This window comes from Diceros bicornis, chromosome 8, assembly GCF_020826845.1.
Source record: "Diceros bicornis minor isolate mBicDic1 chromosome 8, mDicBic1.mat.cur, whole genome shotgun sequence".
In the NCBI taxonomy this organism is placed as follows: domain Eukaryota; kingdom Metazoa; phylum Chordata; class Mammalia; order Perissodactyla; family Rhinocerotidae; genus Diceros; species Diceros bicornis.
The window spans coordinates 44,495,001-44,517,113 of NC_080747.1; the positions used below are offsets into that span (position 1 = coordinate 44,495,001).

Genomic DNA, 22,113 nt, shown 5'->3' on the forward strand with positions numbered 1-22,113 from the left:
TTTCAGTTGGATCGCAACCATCTCCAATTCTGGAATTTTTAGAAGAATGGAGTATGGAAAATTTAGAAGAAATTTCTCCTGCAGCTATTGCTGAGTGTGTATAGATGCAATTTTTAAAACTATTGTTAATTTTTGGTTATATCTTAGTATAGAGTTACTAAGTGCAAAATGCTTTTGGTTTTGCATTTTAGTGCAACCAAGATTTTTGTTAATGGCTGCTGGGTTGGAATACATAAAGATCCTGAACAACTTATGAACACTCTAAGGAAATTGCGGCGTCAAATGGACATCATTGTGTCTGAAGTAAGAGTCTTTAATTAACTACGAGGGCATGATCTATGGGATTTCTAAACAAGGCATGAGATTAGTGAAAATTATTTTTGCATTGCCATCTTTCTTTAACTGGTTTCCCTTGAGTTGTAAAGTATATTGTCAGACGTCTAGGTGATGTTTAGGTCTAGGTTGAGCTAAATTTAATTATAAGGTATTGCTTGCTTTAATGCTTTAGATATGTGCTTCTAAAAATTTGACATGTAATTTAAATTATTAAATTAGATTTTAGAATTCAGATTATATTTTAAAGTAAAAGGAATTCTTTTGAGGACCTTTTTGTAAAGCTGACCCAACAGTGTGTTTAAAAACGGAATAATCATCTGATTTATCCTTTGTATGAATCCAGAGATTCATTCATAAATTGTGATACACCTTTAATAGATTTTCTTATAGTTAGTTGGATATTGAAGTATTTTGGGATTAGGATGGATTCTTTTTTTTTAATCATTAAAATAGGGTATGATTTATTACTCCCCAAAATAGGGCTTTTACTTTTAGTGTACAGTCATGCATTGCTTAACGACAGGGATGCATCCTGAGATACGCATTTTTAGGTGATTTCGTCGTCGTGTGAACATCATAGAGTGTACCTACACAAAACTAGATGGTATAGCTTAGTACACACTAGACTATATGGCACTAATCTTGCGGGACCACCATCATATATGCAGTCAGTCTTTGACCGAAACGTCGTTATGCGGCACATGACTACCGTATTGAGGGATATGGCTCAGGCTTTTGATTCCTCCAAATCTATACCTTAGGGTCTGACTAGATGAAAGTGGGTTTGGAGAGAAACTGTAACACACTTAAGCCAGTAACTGGCCTCTTTTTGACCTAGCAGAGCAGCGAAGCGAGTTTGGTTGCTCCAGGCCTTCCCATAGCAAACAGACCGTGGGTTTTGACCCCGGCGTATTCAGTTTGAAGGCAGGAACAGTGTGCTTCACATGAGGGCAGGCAGGGCTAAGAGAAGGCCTAAAAACTGCAGTTCGCTGTGTTTTTTATGATTGAGAACTTTATTAATGCCATGTTTTTCTGCTGAAAGTCGTCTTCAGCTTTTCTGTGTTTTCTAGGGTAATTCTTTATGCTGTTTTAGGCCTCTTAACCTTTAAGGGCCCATTCCCTCAAACTGGAGTGTTTGTGCTCCCTGTCCCCCATGCCTTGTCAAAAACGGGCAGTAGGGAGAAGGGTGCCTATTGCTTTTTTCAGATAAATCTCACTTATTCTGCAGAACTTATATGAAATCTCATCTCCTCCAGAATACTTTAACTGACCCTCCAGTTTGATTTAGATCAGAGGTGGGCAAACATTTTCTGTAAAGGGCCAGATGTTAAATATTTTAGGCTTTGTTTACCATACAGTGTCTGTTGTGTATTCAACTCTGCTGTTGTAGTGAAAAGCAGCCATAGACAATATGTAAACTAATAAAACGATTTATAAAAACAGATGGCAGGGGAGGGCAGATTTGGCCTGCAGGCTGTTTGCTGACCCCCTGATTTAGATCTCTGTGACTCTATATCGCATATTTTACTTAAGATACTTCTGACTGAATGCTTACACCAGATAGCAGCTATTGATTTATTTGCTTGCCTTAGTCACTGCACTATTAACTCCTCAGAGGCAGGGAACATGTCTTAGTATAATTGTGTTTTCTTTTTTTTTTTTTCCTATTTTTTTGTGAGGAAGATCAGCCCTGAGCTAACGTCCATGCTAATCCTCCTCTTTTTGCTGAGGAGGCCCGGCTCTGAGCTAACATCTATTGCCAATCCTCCTCCTCTTTATCTTTTCCCCAAAGCCCCCGTAGATAGTTGTATGTCATAGTTGTACATCCTTCTAGTTGCTGTATGTGGGATGCGGCCTCAGTATGGCCGGAGGAGTGGTGCGTTGGTGCGCGCCTGGGATCCGAACCCGGGCCGCCAGTAGCAGAGCGCGCGCACTTAACTGCTAAGCCACAGGGCCGGCCCCTGACTTTGTGTTTTCATATATGTGGTGCCTGACATATAGTAGACATTGAGTAAGTGTTTGTTGAACTTATAAATGGACCCTGTGTTCTTGGACTAGACACTTTAATCTCCTATTGGAGAGTGATGTTGGGAGTCTCCAAGTGGGAGAATTGTGTCTATTTTTCAGGAGTCTAGTACTTTTTCTTTTCTTTCATATTTTCTAATAACCGGAGGTCCTCATTTTACCCATTTCTTTTTTTTTTTTTAATTTTATTTATTTTTTTTCCCCCAAAGCCCCAGTAGATAGTTGTATGTCATAGCTGTACATCCTTCTAGTTGCTGTATGTGGGACGCAGCCTCAGCATGGCTGGAGAAGTGGTGCATCGGTGCACGCCCAGGATCTGAACCCGGGCCGCCAGCAGTGGAGCGCGTGCACTTAACCGCCAAGCCACGGGGCCAGCCCAACCCATTTCTAACTTGAGCCTTCTATTGGACCTGTTAGGCTTTCCTATAAATAGTCTTCTCTAGACTACTAAAGAATACATGTTTGCTTTGGAATGTAAGATACTGTTTGGCCTTTGAGGAGACACAGCTCAATTTATGTCCTCTTTTAAGACAATAAAGGTATGTTCTATTAGGAATTCTCTAAGGATTAAAGGCAATGCATCTGAAAGCAGTGTCTTTTCTGGGGTTTCAGAATGCCTCCAGTGGTGTTTTTTGCTCACAGACACAGTGTTTCTCCTCAGATTGTTTTCTCAGGACAGGAAATGGGCTGAGAACATGGAACATTTTCTATTCTTGGCTTTTGATCTTAGTTTTTGAAAGCTTGATGTTTTTGATGAAGCTTTTCTGGTTTACTATTGTTTTTAAACCGAGTCATCCATATCTTTTCCTTTCTTAAATAAACCAAATCTTTTCTTTGATGAAAGTATCCAGATGTGATCTCTCTTTTTTTTTTAAAGTACTTTTTTGGAGAAATACCAATCTGCTTTTCCATTTCCCAACTCATTGGCAATTCATTTCTTAGTTGACTTCCAAGATTATATATTAGATCTAGATAATTCACTGAAAATTCTTATTTTCTTTTTGGCTTATTTCTTTATATGTAGGTACTTCAAATTATGCAATGCTTTTAATAATTATGTTCTTTATTGCAAATTTTCCAAAAATATTTTTGATATTTTCTAGGAATATATTTTCTAGTGCTATCCAGTAGAGATATAATATGAGCTACACATGCAGTTTTATACTTAGAGCATATTTCAGTTCAGAATGGCCACGTTTCAAGTGCTCAATAGTGACATGTGGCTAGTGACTACTGTGTTAGACAGCTAGACTGTAAGCCATTTTTCTGATGGGAGAGTGTGAGAAGTTAGGCTTATTACTGGGAAAGTGTGATCAAGGCAAAATGATAGAGGACTGGTTATTGAAGGTTACAGAGTGAAGTATATGTAATTATCAAAAAGGTGAAATAAGAAATTGTCATATACTAGTGTTTGTGATACCAAAAATATGTTTCCTTCATTTTACTTTATCTTGTATGATATTATTACCAGATGTTATTGTTCAGCTCTATAATTACCAAGGTTAGATATTTATCCTTTATAAAATTTTAAATTATACCTAGGTTTTTAGTATATTGAACAACGATAAACTAAGATTTATCCATTTTATTTGATAATTGGTTGCTCCAGAAATTTAGTAGGAGTTTTATTGTGTTTTTAGCTAAGCCTTAATGATACAGAGAAAATAAAAGTTCACGAGACTGTTTTGTCTTTTTTATGTATAGGTTTCTATGATCAGAGATATTCGAGAGAGGGAGATTCGGATCTATACAGATGCAGGCCGGATTTGTAGACCGCTTCTGATTGTGGAAAAACAAAAGCTACTTTTGAAGAAGAGACATATTGATCAATTGAAAGAGAGAGAATATAACAACTACAGGTAAGAACATATGGTGAGACAAAAATTAAGATATAATTCAAATTTTTATTTATTTATTTATTTTCCCCCCAAAGCCCCAGTAGATAGTTGTATGTCATAGCTGCACATCCTTCTAGTTGCTGTATGTGGGACGCGGCCTCAGCATGGCCGGAGAAGCGGTGCGTCGGTGCACACCCGGGATCCGAACCCTGGCCGCCAGCAGCAGAGGGCACGCAGTTAACCACTAAGCCACGGAGCCGGCCCAAGATATAATTCATATACCATAAAATTAACCATTTAAAAGTATACAGTTCAGTGGTTTTTTTGTATATTCACAAGATTGTGCAACTATTACCACTGTCTAAATCCAGAACATTTTCATCGCGTCAAACAGAAACTCTGTACTCATTAGCAGTCAATTTGTTTTTCTTAATTTTTGTTATCAAGTAAGGGACTTGTACAGTTTTGTTTAAGCATAAAAGTCTTTGAGGCATGTTAAAGTCTAATAATAATAAGAAAAATATATAAATAATATAGTATATAACCTATAATAATATGAGCAGCATAATAATAAATAAGAAATTTAATAAGATGAACCAGCTTTAAAATTTATTTTTAGTAATATATGAATATATAAATTTTTATTCTAAAAAATTCAAACAAAATGTATAGTAAGAATATATAAAAGCCCCAATTCATACTTTCCTCTTCAAAAGTAAATACTGTTAACGATGGGTATATATTCTTCCAGACCTTATTCTATGTATTTATGTACTCTCCCCCTACCCCTATGGCTAGTCTCTTTAGAACAAAGCAAGGCAAACTAATAATAATAGTTATGGAACCATATTTTATGTGTATTCTTCAGTAACTTGCTTTTTTTCACTGTTAACAATAATGTATCTATTGTGGAACTCTTTCTATATCAGTGCATATAGATACAGGAATACTCTTTATTAATTAGTTAGCCTAGTTAAAATAGCTCAGGAAATAAGGAAATTAAGTGAATTCTTTTTTAGTTGGCAGGATCTCGTGGCCAGTGGGGTAGTAGAATATATTGATACTCTAGAAGAAGAAACGGTGATGCTTGCAATGACTCCAGATGATTTACAGGAGAAAGAAGTAGCTTATTGTTCAACATACACACACTGTGAGATTCATCCATCCATGATTCTTGGCGTCTGTGCATCTATTATTCCTTTTCCTGATCATAACCAGGTTGGTAGAAGTTTCTAACTTCTGATTTGTGAGGAATTGGGGGAAATAAATAAAATCTCTAAAAATTAGAGAATAGTCTGTAGTTTCTTCCTGAAAAAAGCCTTTTAATGAAAAGTCTGTGAACTCCTACAGAATCAGCGTTTAACAAGCTTATTCTTGTGTTTCATTAAGAGCCATAGTTGATTACTCCAAATGGTTATCACTTACCTTTCAGAAAAAAACAGGAACTTTACCAACCATATTTCTAATTTATGTAGTACCCTGCAGAGTCTATTCCTTTAGAAGTAATTAAATTTTCATTGATTCTGCTTTTCATTTCTACTTTTAGTCTCCTAGAAATACATACCAGTCTGCTATGGGTAAGCAGGCTATGGGAGTTTATATCACCAACTTCCATGTTCGTATGGATACATTGGCCCATGTTCTCTATTATCCTCAAAAACCGCTTGTGACTACACGGTCTATGGAATATCTACGGTTTAGAGAGCTGCCAGCAGGTATGTTCAGTTTTCTACATTTTTTAAGATCGTGCCATGCTTAAGGCACTTTTCTGGGTGCTTGGGAGGGTTAGTAAATAAAATGTATATGACACAGTTTCTTTTTTTTTTTTTTTGTGAGGAAAATCAGTTCTGAGCTAACATCCATGCCAATCCTCCTCTTTTTTTTTTTTTTTTTTTGTTGAGGAAGACTGGCCCTGGGCTAACATCTGTACCCATCTTCCTCCACTTTATATGGGACGCTGCCACAGCATGGCTTGACAAGCGGTGCATTGGTGCGCGCCCGGCATCCGAACCCAGGCCGCCAGTAGCAGAGCACGCGCACTTAACCACTGCGCCATGGGGCCAGCCCTGACAGTTTCTATTCTCATGGAATTTATAATGTGGTGGGAAACATGAACACAATTAAATAAAAGTAGGTATGTGGAAAGTGTTATGATGGAGGTGCAGAGTCTTTTGGAAGCACGGAGTGAAGAAAATGATTGATTTCTGTTGGAAGTCTAGAGCCAGTTTCATAGGAGAGGTAGCATTTTAGACTAAAGTTGATGAAAGGGTATTTGAATCTGAGAGATGGCTTGAGCAAGGGCCTAGATACACAAAGGCATGAGATATGGGAACAATCAGTAGTCATGTCAGTTTAGTATGGCTGGAGTATAAATGCATGGGAGTGAAGCTTGGTCTCATAGCGTGGTGAGAGCAGGTTGAATTTTGAGAATGAAGACCCATCTAGCCTTTTTGAGCAAGGAAGTAATAAAATTAGGAGTACCATTCTGGCAGTCATGTAAGGGATAGATTAGAGTTAGATGTGGTATTAGCAGGGAGATAATTTAGAGGTTTTTGCGGTGGTCTAAGTGAGAAATGGTATGGTCCTTAAGAAATGAACAAGCGTAAGGAGTGAGACACCTTTTGAAATACTCCTGATAGGACTTAATGACTGACTGGATGTGGAATGATGAAGAGAGGGAGGAAAGGAACTGGAAATATTGTTGGTGCTCTTGGCTTGAGTGATCAAGGAGAGAGAGGTACTATTAATAAGTTTGGGAGCACATTAGAAGAAGGAAGAGATTTTAGAGATAAGATGATAAATTCAGTTTCTGACATGTAGATTTTGAGTTGCTGCCAGAACATCTAAGAAATGATCTTCCAAAAGTGAGTTGCAAATGTAGTTTGAAAGAAGGTCAGATCTAGAGCTGTGAAGTTTTTGATAACTTAATGATATTTATAGATTACTATGAAATTACTGAGGGAAGATTAAGAGTGAGAATAAAGCCAGAGAAAACAGAACTTTAGGCACCAGGGAAAGAAATCAGGGGAGGAGATTTGAGATGTAGTTGATAAGGAGAAGAATCAGGAGTTTGCAGGAGGAGATTCTCAAGGAGACTGGACAGCAGGTAAAATGGTGCAGAGAAGTCTGAAAGGTATGAGAGAGTGTTGAATATGAAAGGAGACAGTATAGTTCTTTGGCATAATTGTTGTCTTACTATATTATTAACAGAATTTTGGCTTTGACTGTGGGTAATATTATTTATTTAGTAAAGTTTGCCTTGTAAGTAATGGATTTAAATTATTAACTATAATAGGGGATCTAACATTTTGATAGCAAATTCTCCTAGGTTAGGAGATTTATTTTCAAAGTCCTCCACAAGGGGTTACTCTTGTCTAGAAAAACAAAATCTGTTAGGTTGTCTGGAGTACGCTAATATCGTTGGGCTATGCTTGCAGTGCTGTGTTTTCTTCAACATTTAGATAATCATTTCTTTATGGTTAGAGAAGAAAAGAAATATAGGTGAAGGATTGGATTTGAAGTAAAATGTTCCTTTGGTACTGATATGAAGTGGTGAGAGCATGGCTGGTGGGGGGACTACATGCCTTTCAGTTCTGTTATTGTTTCATGCCTTCATCATGTTATCTACTTAAAAACTTTATTTTGAGATAATTTCAAACTTAGAGAAAAGTTGTAAGACTAGTACAAAGAACTCCTGTGTACTTTTCATCCAGATTTCCTACTTCACATTTTACCACATTTTCCTTATGCTTTCCCTTTCTCTTTCTTCCTGAACCATTTGAGAGTAAGTTGCAGACGTGAAGCCACATCACTCTTTAATTCTTCAGTGTATGTTTCCTAAAAACAAGAGCACTCTGCACAGTACAGCCATGAAAATCAGGAGGTTAACATTGATACCCATTTAGTTAGCAGTCTTCAATTCAAATTTTGCTAGTTGTACTACGTAAGGTCCTGTATGGGTCTAGGCTCTAATACAGGATCATGGGTTGCATTTAGTTGCATGTCTATTTAGTCTCCTTAACCTGGAACAGTTCCTTAGTCTTTCCTTGCCTCATGACCTTGACATTTTTGAAGAGTCCAGCCAAGTTCCTTTGTACATTGCCTCTCAATTTGGGTTTGACTGTTGTTTTCCTATGATTATATTCAGGTTATGAATTTTTGTCAGGACTAGCAGAGAAGTGTTGCTGCATTTTCAGTGCATTGTATCAGGAGGCATAGTCTGTCTACATGTCCCATTATTAGTGATTTTAACTTTTGTCATATGATTAATATGATGTCAGGTTTCTCCACTTTTTATTTAAGTATTTTGTACTTATTAGTAAGTAGGAGATACTTTGAGATGATGTAAATATCCGGTTCCTTGTTGAACTTGCGGCCATTAGTTTAGCTTGATGATTGTTGCCTAATGTTCATTTTCTAATTCCATTGTTCTTTCCAGTTTGATGCTGAAATTATCGCAGATTTTCCAGTGGGAGCATCTTTGAGATGACTCCTGATAGATCCTCATCATTCTTTAAGTACTTCCTTATATTTTGCCTCCTCTTGAGCCTTCCTTCCCCTAAACCTGGACTTAGGCATTTCTCGTTTTTAGTGAAGGATATTATGTAGAAACCAAAGTCTGGGTGCTAGGTGTGCTCCTTGCTATTAGAATGTCATCATTTCTAGGTCCTTTCAGCTGACAGAGCTAAGAAAATATATGTAGGCATATACCCACAAACACACCTTTATCTATTTTTATATCTCTATTTATTAAAGAACGATGAATTCACACCAGTATTTCCCATCCCAGTCCAACACCATAGTTTATTTTAGAACTTTATTTAGAATAAAATTTTATTTTGTTTGTTTTAGAACTCCATTCTCTGACTGTGAGAAACCTGGCTCCCATTGTTGTCAATATATTTACTTATTTGTTTAGTCTGTTGATATAACCAGTCTCCTGACCATCCTAGCTGAATTATTGGCCCTGGCCCTGCCTAACATGCCAGCTACACTGGCGAAATTCTGAGCCCTGACCAAGGGGAAGGGACTGATGAGGTCATCTTAAAGAAAGTCTTTTTGATTAGTATCATTCCTATTTCTGTAGAGTACTGTCACCTTGGTTGACATTTGGGAGCAAAGATCCTTGTGACAAAAGTTTGCCTTGGGGGGCCGGCCTCGTGGTTTAGCAGTTAAGTGTGTGTGCTCCGCTGCAGGCGGCCCAGGTTCGGATTCTGGGCGCGCACCGATGCACCGCTTGTCAGGCCATGCTGTGGCGGCATCCCATATAAAGTAGAGGAAGATGGGCGCAGGTGTTAGCTTAGGGCCAGTCTTCCTCAGCAAAAAGAGTAAGATTGGCATGGTTGTTAGCTCAGGGCTGATCTTTTTTTTTTTTTTTTTCATAATTGTATTTATTTATTTTTTTCCCCCAAAGCCCCAGTAGATAGTTGTATGTCATAGTTGCACATCCTTCTAGTTGCTGTATGTGGGACGTGGCTTCAGCATGGCTGGACAAGGTCTGTCGGTGCATGCCCGGGATCCGAACCCCGGGCCGCCAGCAGCGGAGCGCGCCCACTCAACCGCTAAGCCACGGGTCTGGCCCAAGGGCTGATCTTAAAAAAAAAAAAAAAAGTTTGCCTTGACTTAAAGTGGGTCAGGGGACTTAGAGCCTTCTTTTTTTTTTTTATATAATTTTATTTATTTTTCCCCCAAAGCCCCAGTAGATAGTTGTATGTCATAGCTGCATATCCTTTTAGTTGCTGTATGTGGGATGCGGCCCCAGCATGGCCAGAGAAGCGGTGCGTCGGTGCATGCCTGGGACCCGAACCCGGGCCGCCAGCAGTGGAGCGTACGCACTTAACCACTAAGCCACGGGGCCGGCCCGCTTAGAGCCTTCTTAGTGCTGAGCTTAAAGTGGGTGAGGGCAAAGTGGCACAAAGGGTTTGAACTTGGCTGACAGGTGGGTTGTAATCCTAGATTTCACATGTTTATAGTTCTTGAGCTCACAGGTATTTTTAATGTAGTTACTAATATTTATTGAGCAGTTTGTGTGAGACACCATCCAAGGCACTTTACTTATATCTAAGCATCATAAAAGGTTTGTGACATTTCTTCACCTGCAAAATGAGAATAATAGTACCTACCTCATAAAACCTTTTGTGATGATTAAATGGTTAAATCCATTTAAAACACATGGCTTAGTGCCTAGCAGTTAGTAAGGGAGGAGTAAATGTTAGCTGATTAGTTGTAGTGGTGGTTGTATCATCTCTGTTTTATAAATGTGGAGACAGGGTCAGAAATGTTATTTGCCTGAAGTTACACAACTTAAAAATCCAGAATTTGAATTCTGGTCTATTTTTTTCCTTTTTGACCAGATGCAGGCTTTTTCCCCTCCATCTCCCTTTCTTGTGCTCTTTCCTCTTCACTACATTGCTTCTTGATTTGGGGCTTTTAAGTTAAGAAGAAAATATTAGAAACATAATTCAGAAGTTTACTGTTTTCGGCTAAATTTAGCTGATCTCACAGACTTGTCCAGATACCTTGGATAAAGGTTGTAGGGTGGGAATGGGTTGCCTCCTGGGCTGTAGTAGATGTAGCATATGTGAGCGATCCAGGGATTTTCACATGAGAGGCAGGAAAGCCTCACAAGGACCAAGACAGCTGACCACCTATGGGCTGCGTCACCTGGAGAAGAGGGGGGCCATAGGTAGTGCTCCACCGAACCATGAAGACATGCTGAGAAAGTCTTGTCTGTTCCACGTATCACGAATGTCACTACTGGCTTCCCCAGTAGTAGGAACACATCACATCTCTTAAGACTGCAAATTCTCGAGTCTTTTCAGGTCCCCTCTGCCTTCAGGATCCTGCATCTTTACATACTTTATCTATATTATGCTGCTTGACTATGTGTAAAACTTAAAATTCTTCTAGTTCTCCCAAAGAATCCACACAAAAGGATGGTGATCAATGTGGATGTTACTAAAGATTTCTTAGAGGGAGTCATTTAGATTTCAAGAGGGGTTTTCATTGCTCACCTAAGGAGTGACTATTTGATTTTTCAGATCTTTGAAGACCCTTCTTGGCTGCCTGCCATTGGGAGCTGTATCTCTGGCCCTTCCCAGGAAGGGCTCAGCTTCCCTAACACTGCCCTTCCCTTGGAGAATTTCACACTCCCCTTCCTCCCCAAGCAGAACATCTTAGCTTTTTCTGCTCCAAATATAGATACCCAAAACTGTCAAGGTGCTCAGAAGAACAAATGCCCTCCTGTTACTATGATCCTTCTTCCTTAGAGAGCAGTCAAGGTTATATTTAGCACAAAGTTTTTAGTGTTATCTGTTAAACAGGGTTTGCAAACTTGGATTTGTACAGGGTTAGGCAGGATTGGTGAGTAGTTGGTGAGTTGGAGAGAGGTTTGCCTTTCTCCTGGGGTTAGCCCTCTTCAGCTTCAGCTATAGTTGTGGTGTGTATATGCAGATACAGTGATGCCAGATCTGATTTTTCAAGAAGAGTTTGAAGCTGAAGGTTTTGTGTGAATTTACCTTTTAAAATGTTATGAAGGAATTCAAAATACAAACAAACTCTGGAATCAGCTACTTTGGATCAGTGTGTTTAAAATAGCTGGTGGAGAGCTTTCTATGGCATAGCAGCCAGAGCTTTTAAGGAGCAAATGTAGCTGTCAGGGACGAGGGCCTGCCCTTTGCATGTATCTCTCCACATCTATTCCTACCTTGGGTTGGGAATTACCGGGAATTGGAGACTTGGAGGAGTGTGTCTTCAGTGTCCCAGACCCAGACCAGCAGCACCAGCCTAACCTGCACTCCACCTGTTAAAACCGTTGCACACGTGAAGGAATAAATGAATGAAATGGTGTGTCTTCTCAGGAAGGGTGGGTTTTTTGAAAAGTGAATTTAGCTTTAATAAAGGAAGCAAATATAAACTGTTTATTCAGAATTCAGGTAACCAAAACATTAAGTCATCCAGATTTTGGTTCTTTTGTATTTTGTAGTCATAATTTTTACTCCACACTTGAAATATTTAAATCAAGATATTATATTGGGCCGCCCCTGTGGCTTAGCGGTTAAGTGCGTGCGCTCCGCTGCTGGCGGCCCATGTTCGGATCCCGTGTGCGCACCGACGCACCGCTTCTCCCGCCATGCTGAGGCCGCGTCCCACATACAGCAACTAGAAGGATGTGCAACTATGGCATACAACTATCTACTGGGGCTTTGGGGGAAAAAAATAAATAAAAAAAAAAAACGATATTGACTGTAGCTTTAGAGTTGAGTGTATTTTAATTTCTAGAAAATATGATGATTCACGTATATGTGAATTATGTTCATTGAAACCCCACTCACATTCAACAATCATTTCTTATATTGCAATCTGCTAGTTTTTTAGTGTGTTTTCAATTTTTTTTCTTACTTCTTTAATACTTGTTACTTTCTTTATAGTATCATCAAAAATAGTTTTGGCAGCAGCAACTAAGAATAAGGTTGTAGTGGGGAAGATAATACCACTGTTTTGGTGGCATAGGGAGAGGGTCCAGGAACAGAGCAGGGCTAGGAAGAGGAATAGCAGAGTAGTACCCAGGTTCAAACCGAAAACCAGAAATCAGGAGACAATGAGCTGGGGCTCGATCCTATTGCTTATTAACTTTGGGATCATGAGTAAGTTATTTAACTAGCTCTTTCTGATAATAACAATACTTGTTTATGGGACAGGGTTGCTGTGAGAATCATGAAACTTGGTTTGGGGAGGCACTTCATAAATACGAGGTGACTTGTGTATATAATCACTGATGATAAGAATGGATACATTGGGAATGCCTACTCTTAGCTTTTGCATGTATTAAATGTTAAACTATCAGAGTAGTTGCCTCACAAATCGCTCTTTTAGGAGGAATATACTTTGACATTTACCATGGTGAAAAACATCTGTGGCAAATATGATTAAATAAAATTGGTTTAAAAGAAACGGGCAGTTTTCCTTTGTTTTTCATATGATGCTTTAATGTATGCTCTTAAATACACTACAGGTATCAACTCCATTGTGGCCATTGCATCGTACACTGGATATAATCAAGAAGACTCTGTTATCATGAATCGCTCAGCTGTAGACCGAGGCTTTTTCAGGTCAGCTATTTATAAAAGTTGTCAAAACACAGATACAGTGGACATATCAATAATTTAATCAAAAAAGTTCTTTAAAAATAGGTTTGACTTGTATGTGTCCAAACTTTTTGGTGGTTTTGAAGAAATTTTTGGTGGCTGGAAGAAATTTTGGTCTGACAACAGAGAAAATTGTTTGTTCAGGTATATAATCTTTTGTCTCCATTCACGAAGCTTTGTGGCTATCTGGCAGGCACATGCTGTTGTATGGATGTCTGCGTAGAGTTTAGTGTGGGGAAATCAGTGCCCCACTCTAGAAACAGAAGGCCTGGTTGATGGTCACAAACAACTGAAGACACTGCTTCTTCTATCTCAGGATTTTCAAATGCCAATATTTTGAGCCCTTTTTTTTGGTAACAAATACATGTTTGCATTTAGATAGTATAGAAATGTCTAAAGAAGAAACAAAAATAAACCTATTGTCCTAGGACCCATAAATAATTACTGTTAAAATTATAGTGTGTTTTCTTTTTTCTGTTGTGCTTCAATTTGATTTTTTTTTTTTTACTTTTTTTTTTTTTTTTTTTTAATTGATGTTTTAATGGTTTCTAACATTGTGAAATTTTGGGTTGTACATTTTTGTTTGTCCATCACCCCATATATGACTCCCTTCACCCCTTGTGCCCACCCCCCACCCCCACTTCCCGGGTAACCACAGTCCAGTTTTCTCTGTCCATGTGTTGGTTTATATTCCACATATGAGTGAGATCATACAGTGTTTGTCTTTCTCTTTCTGGCTTATTTCACTTAACATAATACGCTCCAGGCCCATCCATGTTGTTGCAAATGGGACGATTTTGTCTTTTTTTATGGCTGAGTAGTATTCCATTGTATATATATACCACATTTTCTTAATCCAATCATCAGTCGAGGGACACTTAGGTTGCTTCCACTTCTTGGCTATGGTGAATAATGCTGCAATGAACATAGGGGTGCATAAGCCTCTTTGGATTGTTGATTTCAGGTGCGTTGGATAGATTCCCAGTAGTGGGATGGCTGGATCATAGGGCATCTCTATTTTTAACTCTTTGAGGAATCTCCATACCGTTTTCCATAGAGGCTGCACCAATTTGCATTCCCACCAGCTGTGTATGAGGGTTCCTGTTTCTCCACATCCTCTCCAACATTTGTTGTTTTTTGTCTTGGTGATTATAGCCATTCTAACGGGCGTGAGGTGGTATCTTAGTGTTGTTTTGATTTGCATTTCCCTGATGATTAGTGATGTTGAGCATCTTTTCATGTGCCTATTGGCCATCTGTATCTCTTCCTTGGAGAAGTGTCTGTTCATTTCCTCTGCCCATTTTTTGATCGGGTTGTTTGTTTTTTTGTTGTTCAATTGTGTGAGTTCTTTATATATTATGGAGATCAACCCCTTGTCAGATGTATGTTTTGCAAATATTCTCTCCCAGCTGGTTGGTTGTCTGTTCATCTTGATTCTGGTTTCATTTGTCTTATAAAAGCTCTTTAGTCTGATAAAGTCCCACTTGTTTATTTTTTCTTTAGTTTCCCTAGTCTGGGTAGGCATGTCATCCGAAAAGATTCCTTTAAACCCAATGTCAAATAGTGTGTTGCCTATATTTTCTTCTATGAGTTTTATAGTTTCAGGTCTCACCTTCAGGTCTTTGATCCATTTTGAGTTAATTTTTGTGAATGGCGATAGCACATGGTCCACTTTCATTCTTTTGCATGTGGCTGTCCAGTTTTCCCAACACCATTTATTGAAGAGACTTTCCTTTCTCCATTGCATGTTCTTAGCACCTTTGTCGAAAATTAGCTGTCCGTATATGTGTGGTTTTATTTCTGGGCTTTCAATTCTGTTCCATTGATCTGTGTGTCTGTTTTTAATTGACGTCTTAATAGTTTATAACATTGTGAAATTTTGGTTGTACATTTTTGTTTGTCAGTCACCATATACGTCTCCCTTCACCCCTTGTGCCCAACCCCCACCCCCATTGCCCCGGTAAGCACAATACAGTTTTCTCTGTCCATGTGTTGGTTTATATTCCACATATGAGTGAGATCATACGGTGTTGGTCTTTCTCTTTCTGGCTTATTTCACTTAACATAATACCCTCCAGGTCCATCCATGTTGTTGCAAATGCGACAATTTTGTATTTTTTTATGGCTGAGTGGTATTCCATTGTGTATGTATACCACATTTTCTTGATCTAATCATCAATTGAAGGACACTTGGGTTGTGTCTGCTTCTTTGCTATAGTGAATAATGCTGCAATGAACATAGGGATGCATAAGCCTCTTTTTTTTTTATTGATGTTTTAATAGTTTATAACATTGTGAAATTTTTGGTTGTACATTTTTATTTGTCCATCACCATATACATGCTCCCTTCACCCCTTGTGCCCATCCCCTACCCCCATTGCCCCTGGTAACCACAATACAGTTTTCTCTGTCCGTGTGTTGGTTTATATTCCACATATGAGTGAGATCATACAATGTTTGTCTTTCTCTTTCTGGCTTATTTCACTTAACATAATACCCTCCAGGTCCATCCATGTTGTTGCAAATGGGACGATTTTGTCTTTTTTTATGGCTGAGTAGTATTCCATTGTATATATATATACCACATTTTCTTGATCCAGTCATCAGTCGAGGGACATTTGGGTTGCTTCTGCTTCTTGGCTATAGTGAATAATGCTGCAGTGAACATAGGGGTGCATAAGCCTCTTTGGATTGTTGATTTCAGTTTCGTTGGATAGATTCCCAGTAGTGGGATAGCTGGATCATAAAGGGTATTTCTATTTTTAATTTTTTGAGGAATCTCCATACTGTTTTCCATAGAGGCTGCACCAGTTTGCATTCCCACCAGCTGTGTATGAGGGTTCCTGTTTCTCCACATCCTCTCCAACATTTGTTATTTTTTGTCTTGGTGATTATAGCCATTCTAACGGGAGTGAGGTGATGTCTTAGCGTTGCTTTGATTTGCATTTCCCTCGTGATTAGTGATGTTGAACATCTTTTCATGTGCCTATTGGCCTTCTATATATCTTTGGAGAAGTGTCAGTTCATTTCTTCTGCCCATTTTTTGACCAGATTGTTTGTTTTTTTGTTGTTCAGTTGTGTGAGTTCTTTATATATTATGGAGATCAACCCCTTGTCAGATATATGTTTTGCAAATATTTTCTCCCAGCTGGTGTGTTGTCTGTTCATTTTGATTCTGGTTTCATTTGTCTTGTAGAAGCTCTTTAATCTGATGAAGTCCCACTTGCTTATTTTTTCTTTAGTTTCCGTAGTCTGGGTAGGCATGGCATCCGAAAAGATTCCTTTATGACCAATGTCAAATAGTGTGTTGCCTATATTTTCTTCTATGAGTTTTATAGTTTCAAGTCTCACCTTCAGGTCTTTGATCCATTTTGAGTTAATTTTTGTGAATGGCGATAGCAGATGGTCCACTTTCATTATTTTGCGTGTGGCTTTCCAGTTTTCCCAACACCATTTATTGAAGAAACTTTCCTTTCTTCATTGTATGTTCTTAGCTCTTTTGTCGAAAATTAGCTGTCCGTAGATGTGTGGTTTTATTTCTGGGCTTTTAATTCTGTTCCGTTGATCTGTGTATCTGTTTTTATACCAGTACCATGCTTTTTTTGATTACTATTGCTTTGTAGTATGTTTTGAAGTCAGAGATTGTGATGCCTCCAGCTTTTTTTTTTTCCTCAGGATTGCTTGAGCTATTTGGGGTCTTTTGTTGTCCCATATGAATTTTAGTATTCATTTTTCTATTTCCATGAAGAATGTCATTGGGATTCTGCTTGGGATTGCGTTGAATCTGTAGATTGCTTTAGGTAATATAGACATTTTAACTATGTTTATTCTTCTAATCTGTGTGCATGGGATAAATCTCCATTTCTTTATGTCATTATTGATTTCTTGTAGTTTTCATTGTATAGGTCTTTCACCTCCTTGGTAAGATTTATTCCTAGGTATTTTATTCTTTTTGATGCAATTGTAAATGGTATTATCATTTTGAGCTCTCTTTCTGTTAGTTTGTTATTCGCATACAGAAATGCAACTGATTTTTGTAGATTGATTTTGTACCCTGTGACTTTGCTGTAGTTGTTGATTATTTCTAATAGTTTTCCAATAGATTCTTTAGGGTTTTCTATATATAAAATCATGTTATCTGCAAATAGTGAGAGTTGCACTTCGTCATTGCCTATTTGGATTCCTTTTATTCCTTTTTCTTGCCTAATTGCTCTGGCCAAAACCTCCAGAACTATGTTGAATAAGAGTGGCAAGAGTGGGCAGCCGTATCTCGTTCCTGTTCTCAGAGGAATGGCTTTCAGACTTTCCCCATTGAGTATGATGTTGGCTGTGGGTTTGTCATAAATAGCCTTTATTATGTTGAGGAGCTTTCCGTCTAGACCCATTTTGTTGAGAGTTTTTATCATAAATGGATGTTGGATCTTGTCAAATGCCTTCTCTGCATCTATTGAGATGACCATGTGGTTTTTATTCCTCGTTTTGTTGATATGGTGTATCACGTTGTTTGATTTGCGGATCTTGAACCATCCCTGCGGCTCTGGTATAAATCCCACTTGATCATGGTGTATGATCTTTTTAATGTATTGCTGTATTCGGTTTGCCAGTATTTTGTCGAGGATATTTGCATCGGTGTTCATCAGTGATATTGGCCTGTAATTTTCCTTCTTTGTATTGTCTTTGTCTGGCTTTGGTATCAGAGTGATGTTGGCCTCCTAAAATGAGTTAGGAAGTGTTCCATCTTCTTCTATTTTTTTGGAATAGTTTGAGAAGGATGGGTATTAAATCTTTGAATTGTTTGGCAGAATTCACCGGAGAAGCCATCTGGTCCTGGACTTTTAGTTTTTGGGAGGTTTTTGATTACTAGTTCAATCTCTTTACTTGTGATTGGTCTATTCACATTCTCCATTCCTTCTTGGTTCAGTTTTGGGAGGTTGTATGAGTCTAAGAATTTATCCATTTCTTCTAGATTGTCCAATTTGTTGGCATATAGTTTCTTATGGTATTCTCTTATAATCCTTTGTATTTCCGTGGTATCCATTTGTTATGAGAGGTTCAGGGATTCGATCGGAGACGTAAAAGACATTTTTCACTCCAAACAAATGGACTGAAGGTATATTTTATTATATAGAGGATAGTAAAGGTGACAGTCTGCAAACAGATCCAAATAGGTCAAATATTAAGAGGGAAAAAACATCAGCCCGACTGGAAAGGGAAAACACCCACATCGGCTGAAGAGAAATGACACAAATCAACCAGAAAGAGAAACACCAGGTTGACCGAAAAGAGAACACATCAAATCAATTACTTCATATCAAATCAATTACTTCACATCAAATCAGTTATTCACAACATTTATGCCCCACTGCCGGGAGAGCCCTGTCAATCGTCGCGGCTGGGCAAGGATCACACGTCTTGGGTAAGGTGTCCCTTCCATAGGTGGAACTCTCACCAGGGCTCAGTTTCCAGCAGTTTTTATACCATCAGTAATTTTCAGAGTAAGCAATTATAGAGTTTGCAGAGCAAGCATTTAGTGTTCCCATGCACAAAATGGTTATCAGTGGCGTACGTGCATTGAGCCCCCTGGCTAACATCCCGGCCCAGTAGTTGTGTACGTGCATTGTTCTCTTTAGTTATTGTCCCAGCCCGGCACAGATGGCCAGTCCATCCCGTGCTACGATGCTCCAAGAACCTTGAAATGTTACAATTTGCAACTCCCTCCGTGAGAGAAAGGCCAGTTCCCGGGAAAAGGCCAGTTCCCACCACGCAGAAAGCAGCTTTTATATTTCTTTTTGTGCTGGTGGCTGTAGGTCAATGGAGCGGCCAAACATGGTTGTACTCATGTCAAGACACCATTGTAATTTCTCCTCTTTCATTTCTAATTTTATTTATTTGAGCCTTTTCTCTTTTTTTCTTAGTAAGTCTGGCTAAAGGTTTGTCAATTTTGTTTATCTTCTCAAAGAACCAACTCTTTGATTCATTAATCCTTTCTACTGTTTTTTTGGTCTCAATTTCATTTATTTCTGCTCTGATTTTTATTATTTCTCTCCTTCTGCTGACTTTGGGCTTTCTTCTTCTTTTTCTAGTTCTGTTAGGTGTAATTTAAGGTTGCTTATTTGGGCTTTTCTTGTTTGTTGAGGTGGGCCTGTATTGCTATGAATTTCCCTCTCAGGACCGCTTTTGCTGCATTCCATATGAGTTGGTATGGCATATTTTCATTTTCGTTTGTTTCCAGATATTTTTTGATTTCTCCTTTAATTCTTTCAATGATCCATTGGTTGTTCAGTAGCATGTTGTTTAATCTCCACATCTTTGTCACTTTCCCAGTTTTATTCTTGTGGTTGATTTCCAGTTTCATAGCAATATTGTCTGAAAAGATGCTTGTTATGATTTCAATCTTAAATTTATTGAGGCTTGCGTTGTTTCCAAACATATGGTCTATCCTTGAGAATGTTCCATGCATGCTTGAGAAGAATATGTAGTCAGCTGTTTTTGGATGGAGTGCTCTGTATATGTCTACTAGGTGCATCTCGTCCAGTTTTTCATTTAAGTCCACTGTTTCTTTATTGACTTTTTGTCTGGATGATCTATCCATTGGTGTAAGTGGGGTATTAAGATCCCTTGCTATTATTGTGTTGTTGTTAATATCTCCTTTTAGGTTTGTTAATAGTTGCTTTATGTACTTTGGTGCTCCTATGTTGGGTGTATATATATATATTTTTTTTCTGGTGAGGAAGATCAGCCCTGAGCTAACATCCATGCCAATCTTCCTCTTTTTGCTGAGGAAGACTGGCTCTGAGATAACATCTATTGCCAATCTTCCTCCTTTTTTTCCCCAAAGCCCTAGTAGATAGTTGTATGTCATAGTTGCACATCCTTCTAGTTGCTGTATGTGGGACGCTGCCTCAGCGTGGCTGGAGAAGCGGTGCGACGGTGCGCGCCTGGGATCCGAACCTGGGCCGCCAGTAGCGGAGCGCACACACTTAACCGCTAAGCCACAGGGCCGGCCCCCGGTGCGTATATATTTATAATTGATATGTCTTCTTGGTGGAGTGTCTCTTTTATCATTATATGTTGCCCTTTGTCTCTCTTAACCTGTTTTATCTTGAAGTCTACTCTGTCTGATACGAGTATGGCAACACTTGCTTTCTTTTGTTTGCTGTTAGCTTGGAGTATTGTCTGACACCCTTTCACTCTGAGCCTGTGCTTGTCTTTAGAGCTGAGATGTGTTTCCTGGAGGCAGCATATTGTTGGGTCTTGCTTTTTAATCCATCCTGCCACTCTGTATCTTTTATGGGAGAGTTCAATCCATTTACATTTAGGGTAATTATTGATATATGAGGGCTTAATGTTGCTGTTTTATCACTTACTTTCTGGTTCTTTTGCATTTCCTTTGTTTCTTGTCCCATGTGTTTCCGACTGCCAATTCAGTTTGGTTGTTCTGTCTTATGACTCTTTTAGTTTTCTCTTTATTTATGATATGTGATTTTGTTCTGATTATTTGTTTAGTGGTTACCTTGAGGTTTGTATAAAAAATCTTGTGTATGAGATAGTCCATTATCTGATGGCCTCTTATTCCCTTATACTAAGTCAATTTGATCTCTTTCCTCTTCCCCTTCTAAGTTACTGTTGTCACCACTTAGTCTATCTTGTGTTGTGGGTGTGTGTTTAAAGTGATGAGCTTATATATATTTTTGGTGATTTCCTTCCTTTGGTCTTTGATTTTGGTATTTAAGTGGTTGCCAACCTATTCCGGTAAAGATCTACTATTTTTCTGATTTTGTCTACCTGTTTTTCTCCTTGCTCCAAGCTTTGTATTCCCTTTCTCTTCTTTTTTTCAGGCCTGAGGGCCTTCTTGAGCATTTCTTATAGAGTGTGTCTGGTGGCCATGAACTCCCTTAGCTTTTGTTTATCTGGGAAAGTTATTATTTCTCCATCATATTTGAAGGATATTTTTGCCGGATAGAGTATTCTTGGCTGAAAGTTTTTGTCTTTCAGTATTTTGAATATATCATTCCAGTCTCTCCTAGCCTGCAAAGTTTCTGTTGAGAAATCTGCTGAGAGCCTGGTGGGAGTTCCTTTGTACGTTAGTCTTTGTTTTCGTCTGGCTGCCCTTAGTATTATTTCTTTGTCCATGACTTTTGCCAGTTTTACTATGCTATGCCTTGGAGTGGGCCTTTGCCTGTTGACGTATTTAGGTGACCTATTGGCTTCATTTACTGGTATTTCCTGCTCCTTCCCCAGATTTGGGAAGTTCTCAGCTATTATTTCCTTGAATAGGCTCTCTGTTCCGCTTTCCCTCTCTTCTTCCTCAGGAATACCTATAATTCTTATGTTACATTTCCTAATTGAGTCGGATATTTCTCAGAGACTTTCTTCATTTCTTTTTAGTCTTAATTCTCTCTCCTCCTCCATCTGGAGCATATCTGTATTCCTGTCCTCTATAATGCTAATTCTTTCCTTCATATTGTCAGCTCTGTTCTTTAAAGATTCTTTATCTCCTCCATGGTGTTCTTCATTTCCATCCATACTGATTGGTTTTTCTTTATGATTTCAATCTCTTTTGTGAAGAAACTCCTTATCTCGTTGAATTGTTTATCTGTGTTTTCTTGTATTTCGTTGAGCTTTTTTATGATAGCTATTTTGAATTCTCTGTCGTTTAGGTTATGGATTTCTGTGCCTTCAGGGTTGATTTCTGGGTGCTTGTCATTTTCCTTCTGGTCTGGGGATTTAGTGTACTTTTGCATCGTGGTTGCTGTATTGGCTTTGTT

The 22,113-nt window shown here is 38.5% G+C and overlaps 1 protein-coding gene across 2 annotated transcripts in view; it reads left to right on the plus strand.

The window, feature by feature from the left end:
• POLR2B (RNA polymerase II subunit B) overlaps positions 1-22,113 on the plus strand; it is a 54,983-nt gene that overhangs the window by 23,616 nt on the left and 9,254 nt on the right. For both annotated transcript variants that reach the window (XM_058547151.1, XM_058547152.1), the window contains 6 exons: positions 1-94; positions 192-303; positions 4,066-4,220; positions 5,219-5,417; positions 5,746-5,914; positions 13,213-13,309. The exon at positions 1-94 is cut by the window's left edge and continues 46 nt beyond it. In XM_058547151.1, coding sequence (XP_058403134.1) covers positions 1-94; positions 192-303; positions 4,066-4,220; positions 5,219-5,417; positions 5,746-5,914; positions 13,213-13,309 — 826 coding nt within the window. The remainder of the gene's footprint in view (positions 95-191; positions 304-4,065; positions 4,221-5,218; positions 5,418-5,745; positions 5,915-13,212; positions 13,310-22,113) is intronic.